The sequence below is a fragment of the Sebastes umbrosus genome, chromosome 4 (genome assembly GCF_015220745.1).
Source record: "Sebastes umbrosus isolate fSebUmb1 chromosome 4, fSebUmb1.pri, whole genome shotgun sequence".
In the NCBI taxonomy this organism is placed as follows: Eukaryota; Metazoa; Chordata; class Actinopteri; order Perciformes; family Sebastidae; genus Sebastes; species Sebastes umbrosus.
Window position 1 is genome coordinate 8,119,684 of NC_051272.1, and position 8,117 is coordinate 8,127,800.

Sequence of the window (8,117 nt, forward strand, 5' to 3'; positions counted from 1 at the left end):
CATACAAAAATGCATTTGAAGTGGGATATATTATCAAGATATACATATAAATATAAATATATCCAAGACACATACGATGATCATGTCATGCAATTGCTGAATTATGGCACTGACCCCTGTTTTGGTCTTATTCAGGCACTGGTTTACTGGATGAAAATGTAACCATCTCTGGTCACATCTGGGTAAAAACAGGAAAATTGTATCCCATAAGCATGAAGTAAAATTGGCACAAAAAGTGTCAGGGTCAGGAAGAGATAGGAAGAAATAAATTGGAATTGAAAAAGACAGGAATAAAGTTTCACTCTGTGCCAACATTTATACTATTATTTATTTAAGGTTCAAAATATTTCTAAAAAGCAGATAAATATTGACTGATAATAGTCTTAGTGATGAGAGGTTTAAAGGAAGTGGAAATAATTATATTTGTGCATAAACGTGTCCAACGTGCACCCAATTAAAAAACGATAAAATCATAAAGAAATAGAAACTGCAGTTTTCCAGTGTGCTCATTTATTTGTGATGTTCACTGTCTAAAGAGTCATGATGATGATGATGATGATGGTGACAGTAGTCTTGAAGATGACATTTTAAAGGTGACATTTGCCAACAATGTCCTCTCCATGAGGATTTCCACTTGTACACACACACACAGATTAGTATGGGTTCTTGAAGGTGTGGTCCATGATGGCCATCAGAGCCAGCCAAGTCTCCTTGGCGGTGGGGATGATCTGATTGGCTGGCAGGGCGAAGCCGTAACGGCCGGTGTCCCTCAGCTCGAAGGTGTAGGAGTACTTGATGCCCTGGTTGTAGGTCCAGTCAATGGTGCCGCCGCTAGCTTGGTCTGCAATTGAAACAGGTATTGCTCAGGTTATTTTTATATAGACGAAAGATGGCAGCCGAAATGGAGGTCGTCAATTCCATTAGGTATGTTTCATTTCACTATTAAAACCTGTATGTAGAATTGAAATACTTGTGACTTACAGATGGTGTTGATGATGCTGCCATATCTGTAGCGAGTACCGTACAGGGAGGCCAGGTCAGTGATAGCCTTCTTAGCCAGATTGTCCTGTGGGAAGGGATTACCACCATCACATATGAATTTTATCATATTGCTGTTGCATATTCTTACATGTCTAACATTACAGCTAAACTAAAACAAACTCATGAACCCAGAGAAGAGATCTACAATCAGTTTTCCCTGTTTGATCATGAAAAATAAAAAAAAAGGTTCTGGGTAAAGAAGTCATTAAAAGGTGTAGAGAGTGATTTTTACCAGCTCGGCTTGGTCCCTGACTGGAGTCCTGGTGTAGCCGTAGGGGTACAGGAGCATCTGGGAGTAGGAATGGATGGAGACGAAGGCCTTGAAGTTACCGTGGGACTTCACAAAGTCCACAATGGACTTGACCTCAGACTCGGAGTGAGCCCTGGGTCCGCGGTAGGTCTCTGAGCAGGGGTTGCCGCTGGCACCGGGTCCTACACAGGGATGACAAAAGAGTCAGAGACACTGCAAGGGAACGGATGCCACCGGCTGTCTATAAATACCCGCTGAACACTTGGTTCCTTAGATAGTAACACTCAAAGTATGTGTATCCATAAAGTGCAAGGGAGCAAAACATGTCATGTAGTGACCATCAAAAAATGTGTTATTTATTTGATGTATTTTATATTGTGTCCTCTGCATGTAGGTGGCAAATCTGTGTAATTGTGCTGTCATTTTGGCCAGAGCTCTCTTGAAAAAGACCATCCTGTTTAAAGCCACTGTGTGTAGAAATTTAACATTTGGTACTTTGGCACCCTCAGGTGGTACTATCGAGGATGACACTGACAGACGTCAGTGTAAGTCACTAAAATCCTACACAAAGTCATTTTAAATACAGGTCAAAATTTAAAAAAATTATAAGTAACAATCTATAACAATCATCGATGTCACATCCCCACTGATAATTACTTCAGTCGGTAGGTTGGACTTTCAAAAATAAGTTTTGAGAATGACGTGTGGTGCCTACAAGTGAAAGACGTTACCTCCAAAACCAGCATCCCAGTTCCTGTTGGGATCGACTCCCATACAGCTAGAGCCAGAGTTGGGCTTCCTGGTCTTACGCCACATACGGTTCTGGAAAAATAAGAGTGGCTCATCACAATTTGTTACCTTTAAAGGGGACATATCATGGAAAACTCACTTTTTTCAGTGCTTGTACACATACATTTTGGTATCTGGAGTGCCTACCAACCCACAAACTGTGAAATACGACAACTCAGTCAGTTTTTTGTGGGCTGTTTAGATCAGAAAAGATGTGATTCAACAAGCCATTCAGTTTTGGCTCCCCTTCCTATGTCACATGCAGGCTCATTAGAATAGACCATGATATGTGCATGTGTTATATCATCCTGCCAGTGTATGCTAATTAGCATCACCAGTTCCTGTTTTTATCTTTACTCAGCACGTTACATTTGAAACTGAAAGGTTCTAGTATCACTTATATAACTCACAAACTCATCAATGTCAAAAAAATCTCACTGCATACAGTAATAATAATACATTTTGTTTATATAGCGCTTTTCAAGAAACTCAAAGACACTTTACACAGCTAAAATGATCATAAACAAGGACATCATAAAATATAAAACACACATTAATCACACGTCAGTAGTTTTGTAGAAGAAGACAGGACAATATTGATGTTCTATGCCAATGCTCAAATTCACATGATACTTAGACAACTCTCTTATTGCCAACTTTGGAGTCTAAACATGGTCGAGAAACCCCGTAGAAGCCTTTAAAAAATACCATACTGTCAATGAAATACATGAATGTGGCAGGAAATCATTCTATAATCACTCAGTTAAAAATTTAGCTATGAGACTCACCCTGGTGTGAGTGTAGTAGAAGCCATCGGGGTTGGTCACAGTCTCCAGGAAGATGTCCATCTTGTTGAGGATGGCGGTCAAAGCGGGGTCACGCCCATAATCAGTCACAATCTACATAGAAATGTAAAAAATATGATATTCAGTGATCAGCAGGTTAGTGGTTAGAAGCTGCAGAGACAGTGAAGAAAAACTCAAAACAATGGGGGAATTATCAAAGCACCTTTTTGGCGAACCAGGTGCCGCTGGCCTGAGTGACCCACTCCCTGGAATGGATTCCAGTGTCGATCCAGATGGCGGGACGGTTGGTTCCACCAGTGCTGAACTACAGGAAAGGAAAAGAGCAGTCCAGCATGAAGAAATCTCTTCATTTTGTCGAGCGAGTGCTCGACTCATCTACTATCCTACGTGAAGAACAATGGTTTGTTTTATTTGTAACTAGAGTCTTCATTTGCTGATCTCCAGCCTGTTTTACTTACCTTGAGCACATTCAGGGGACGACCCTCGTAGCTCTGACCGATCACAATCTTGCTGACCAGTTTGGGATTCTCGGCCACCAGCATGTCCTGGAAACTGTAGATCTAAACCAAAGACAAAATTCTGGCCTTTAGGATTGTGACATAATTCTGTATAGCACTGTCTGGTCCTGAATGAGTTTAAATCTGTTGATGAAGAGCTATCATTTTGGGTTGCAACACAATAATCTAGTTGGATGCTGATGTAGTTCATCAGGAGCCGTTGCTACGAGCTATCCGGTTCTAATATAACCAGAGTGAGAGCGGTGTCCGTATTGTCGGTAAGAAGTCAAACACATTTTCAGTGGATGTTGGGCTCCACCAGGGTCCCTTGCTGCTTGTGGATAAGATCTCCAGGTGCAACCTGGGGGAGGAGAGTGTCCAGTTTGGGGACCTCCGAATTATTTCTTTGCAGATGATGTGTTTCTTTTGGCTTCATCAGACCAGGACCTTCAGCACACACTGGGACAGTTTGCAGTCGATTGTTAGGCAGTCGGGCTCCAAGCAAAGGTATTAAAGTATCTCAGAGTCTTGTTCACAAGTGAGGGTAAAATGGAGGCCTTCTTTGGAGGTTAGACCCAGAACACGCTGGAGATCTTGTTAAGCTTGGTAACGCATTTGAATATCCCAGGTAAACTTTGCTGTGGAGAGGGACCTCTGGACTACTTTGCTTAGCCTGCAGCCATTGCAACTCAGCATGAATCATATGTATTTTTTCCAAAAATATACTTGGCGTACTACTACATTTTGAAGTTTTGGTGAAATTATATCAGTTGCAGGGATACTAGATTTAAAAACCATAAACAAAGTAATTCCCCTCTAGTGAAATGTGACCTTAAAAAGGTCATTATTTTTTCAAAAATTAAACATAATCAAAACATCCATGGAGTACAACGACTGTAATTAAAATCAGATACTTACAATTATTATTATTATTATTATCTAATGTATGAATGCTACAAAAACCATCCTGATTATTTTTATGTTCATACATTAGAACCAAGGATTGAGTCAAACTATTTAATAAAGTTATCTGTGGTATTAATGCTTTTACTAGATATAACAGAGCAAGTGAGTGTACTAACCTCGCTGAGGGTGTGGTAGTTGGAGTAGTCGAAGCTGTCAGTGTTTCTGGGCTCAGCGAAACGAGCAGCAGACTCCATCTCCTCCTGCTCCTCATCCAGTATCATCTGCAGGGCAATAACATTGTTCATATGTGAGTTAGTGGTCAAGACATTTATTAAAAAGTCAGATTGAGCTTTGGCCCAAAATCTGCTTCAAACTCAAAACCTAGTGATTCAGTTTTGTTTCTATTGAACTTGACTTGAGAGCTGTTTCCAGGTCTAGTACCTGAAGGTCTTCGATCATGATGGAGTACTCCATGCCCTGACTCTCCAGGTGAATTTTGACGGACTGCAGGCTGTGGAAGGGAACTCTGACATCCACAGGAGAGGCCACATCAGTCACACCCATCCAGAAGTCCAGCTGAAAGAAAACACACATATCATACATTAAGTTTAAAAATTTAATGTATTAACTAGGTCCTTGGAACAAATAGCTTTGTTACAAATAGAGATAAAGATGATAAAGAAAAGGGTCTCACTTATTTGAAACTTCACTCTTTACTTTTTTTACTTTTTATTTTAGAATATAGTTAGAATTATTGTTAGTGGGTGATAAATGACCTCAAACTCGACCATGTCCTCCAGCTGCTTGATAAGAGACAGCTGGTCTTCATCCTTTGCAACAATGCGAAGCACCTGATGCCTGCAGAAAGAGAACCACAGTGTTTAACATCCTTTGACTCAACACAAAACCAAGAGAGAAGTTGGCACACATGAGGTGAAGTAAGATTTTCTCAAGGCTGACACTCAAAATGTGCATCAGGTATGCACATTGACTCCTCTGCTGGTCTTGTAAACTTCCTCAGAAAAATAAAAGTAATTCATTTTATTGTAAAATATCTGAAGCGGTTTATATTGGCAGGCATCAAAGGGATGCATTTAGGTTTTAAAAAAAGGTGTTTTATTATAGGCACTACATATGAGTCATTATTTCTGCACACATACATACTGATCACTTATAAAGCAGTGGGAGGCTCTGACAGGCCAACTTACCCCTCAAACGTCTCCTTGCCGAGAACGGCGACAAACAGCGCGGCGAATGCGAGCAGCCCCCTCATCCTGACCAACAGTGTGAACCTGGCGGGGCCGAACACAGGCTTTTATGGCTGAGTGTACCGGCTCACGTGTCCAAAACCACAACCTTGCTTAAGGTGATGGAGGTGTGTCAGCGGCTGGTCTCTTTCCCACACCAGCCTGAAGATACCAGAGAAAAAGTTGCACCACGGTTGCACCATGCATGTTGATGACATACGTGGTGTTGTGTTCAGTTAGCAAAGAAAGACGAAGGTTGTTCAAGGTCTTCTGAGTTTGGTTCTGTCTGTTGAATCCAGTCTGGTTCTTTAATAATTTTAATTATTTTTTTATGAGTTGTTTATTCCTTTTAGTCTGTAAAATGTTAGAAAATAGTGAAAAATTCACAAGACAAGTGTTTGTTTTGTCCAAAACTCTAAATATATTCAGTTTATGATGATAAAACAGAGAAAAGCAGCATCACATATATAAGCAGCTGGAACCAGAGAATATGCATGACCGTCCATAGTTAATGTACCTTAAAGGGAGATTTGTCAAGTATTTAATATTCTTATCAACATGGGAGTTGGCAAATATGCTTGCTTTATGCGAATGTACGTATATATTTATTATTGGAAATCAATTAACAACACAAAACAATGACAAATATTGTCCAGAAACCCTCACAGGTACTGCATTTAGCATAAAAAATATGCTTAAATCATAAAATGGCAAACTGCAACCCAACAGACAACAACAGCTGTCAGTGTGTCAGTGTGCTGACTGGACTATGACTTGCCCCAAAACTGCATGTGATTATCATAAAGTGGGCATGTCTGTAAAGGGGAGACTCGTGGGTACCCAGAGAACCCATTTTCATTCACATATCTGGAGGTCAGAGGTCAAGGGACCCCTTTGAAAATGGCCATGACAGTTGTTCCTCGCCATAATTTAGCGTTAAGTTTAGAGCGTTATTTAACCTCCTTCGCAACAAACTAGTATGACATGGTTAGTACTAATGGATTCCTTAGGTTTTATAGATTTTTAAGAGGTTAATTAAAAATCACAAGTTGCATTAATGCCTTAAAGAAATTAGTGCCGTTAAAAGGAATTTGCTTTAATGCATTATTATCGGGTTAACTTTGACAGCATTAACTTTAATAGTTATTATTTCATCTTTAACAACCCATCCCTTAATCAACTAACTGTTGCAGAACAAACCCATGTCATTGTGTAAGATTTTAGTTATTAAAAAAGTTTCTTTATAGCACCAAAAGGGTTATGTGCATTGTATGTGACAATAAAAACACCTTCTTCCTGCTGCAACATTTGCTTTTAAACATTGTTTTATAGAAACACCCTCATCAATAAATGTGGCTCTTATCTTATCTTATCTTGTCAGAATTTCAGAGCTTTTATCTTTATTTTACATAATATGTTGTGGTTTTATTGATTCTTCGTCATTTATTTTATATTGTCTGTCCTTCACGATATGTCTTTATCTCACCACTATGTTTTGTCCCTGTGTCCTTGTTACATTTTCCTGTTGTTGTTATTGTGTGAATAACTACAGTTTCTAAGGAAAATGAAAAAAATGATAGATACAACACAATGAAACAATAGTAGGTCATTGTCCATGCTGGTCTAAATTCTGTTTACGGCTCAAGATGGAGTCTCACTGCTCAATAGGAAGCTGCAACCGTCCACTGTGTGTTACAGCTTCCTCTTTGTTACCGGTGGGGCAACGCTGCAATCAGCTTCAACGAGCTAAATTTAAACCAGCTGCTGGGATACATGCTCCGTGAACCCCACATGTTAACACTAAAACTCTTTCAGATATGAGACAACTTGAGATGTCAGAGTGCAAAAATTCACATCTGGTGCGTTCGCATGGTTTCATTTCAAAATGAGACATTCACCCAAAAATGTGACCCCAGCAGGAAACAAACAGAAAACCTGCATCAAAGTTAACACTCACTATTAACATCAGCTTTTACCTTCTGCTTCTAAAATAGTCACATTTTAGCAGGTAGACTCATAGAGAAAGTTTAAACACTGACCAATGGACACCTGATAACATTTTCAACATTTTTAAATGACACTAAAATCCAATTATTTCCTCATATGGATACTTCTTATGTCCTTATCACAACATATTGATCACTTGAGCATGTACTCATTTAGCTCACATGATAGCAAAGTAAAAGATCCTTGACATTTACTCACTAATTCGACCTCCATCCACTGTCCCAGAACCTGCAGGTTTGTGTTATGTAACCCAGCTGATAAGGACATTTCAGAGGAAAAGTAAAGAGACAGAGTCAGTGAGTCAGGTGTGGAAAACACCTGCTGGAGGGCTTCTGATTCACAGAGACTTACAGTAAAGATAGTATGTCTGTCCACATCCATGTGTTCTGCCGAAGTGTCCTCGAGCAAGACACTGAGCTCCTACATGCTGAGTTTAGGCATCACTAAAGGGAATCAGCTAAAACACAGACATGTCTGAAGTCTGTTGTCGTCACAGTGAAACAGCGTTTTGAGAATATATAACTTCCTTATTTTGATGTATGCTTTTCTATGAAACATGTAGTCGAGAAATATC

At 39.7% G+C, this 8,117-nt stretch overlaps 1 protein-coding gene across 1 annotated transcript; it reads right to left on the reverse strand.

The window, feature by feature from the left end:
* Positions 1 to 488: 488 nt before the first annotated feature.
* cpa5 (carboxypeptidase A5) lies at positions 489 to 5,684 on the reverse strand. The gene is made up of 11 exons (XM_037765970.1): positions 5,498 to 5,684; positions 5,066 to 5,147; positions 4,731 to 4,865; positions 4,466 to 4,570; positions 3,345 to 3,446; positions 3,089 to 3,190; positions 2,869 to 2,979; positions 2,023 to 2,113; positions 1,274 to 1,473; positions 982 to 1,066; positions 489 to 841 (listed from the first exon to the last, which is right to left on the reverse strand). The coding sequence occupies exons 1-11, from the start codon at positions 5,560 to 5,562 to the stop codon at positions 654 to 656; spliced, it is 1,266 nt and encodes a 421-aa protein (XP_037621898.1). The 5' UTR covers positions 5,563 to 5,684; the 3' UTR covers positions 489 to 653.
* Positions 5,685 to 8,117: the final 2,433 nt, after the last annotated feature.

Excerpts from the sequence above, each read along its gene's own strand:
- cpa5 (XM_037765970.1), bottom strand. The coding sequence starts at position 5,562 with ATGAGGGGGCTGCTCGCATTCGCCGCGCTGTTTGTCGCCGTTCTCGGC. Across the intron at positions 4,866-5,065 it reads AGGACATGGTCGAGTTTGAG|CTGGACTTCTGGATGGGTGT; the intron begins GTCATTTATCAC and ends GTTTTCTTTCAG. Across the intron at positions 2,980-3,088 it reads GCACCTGGTTCGCCAAAAAG|ATTGTGACTGATTATGGGCG; the intron begins GTGCTTTGATAA and ends ATTTCTATGTAG.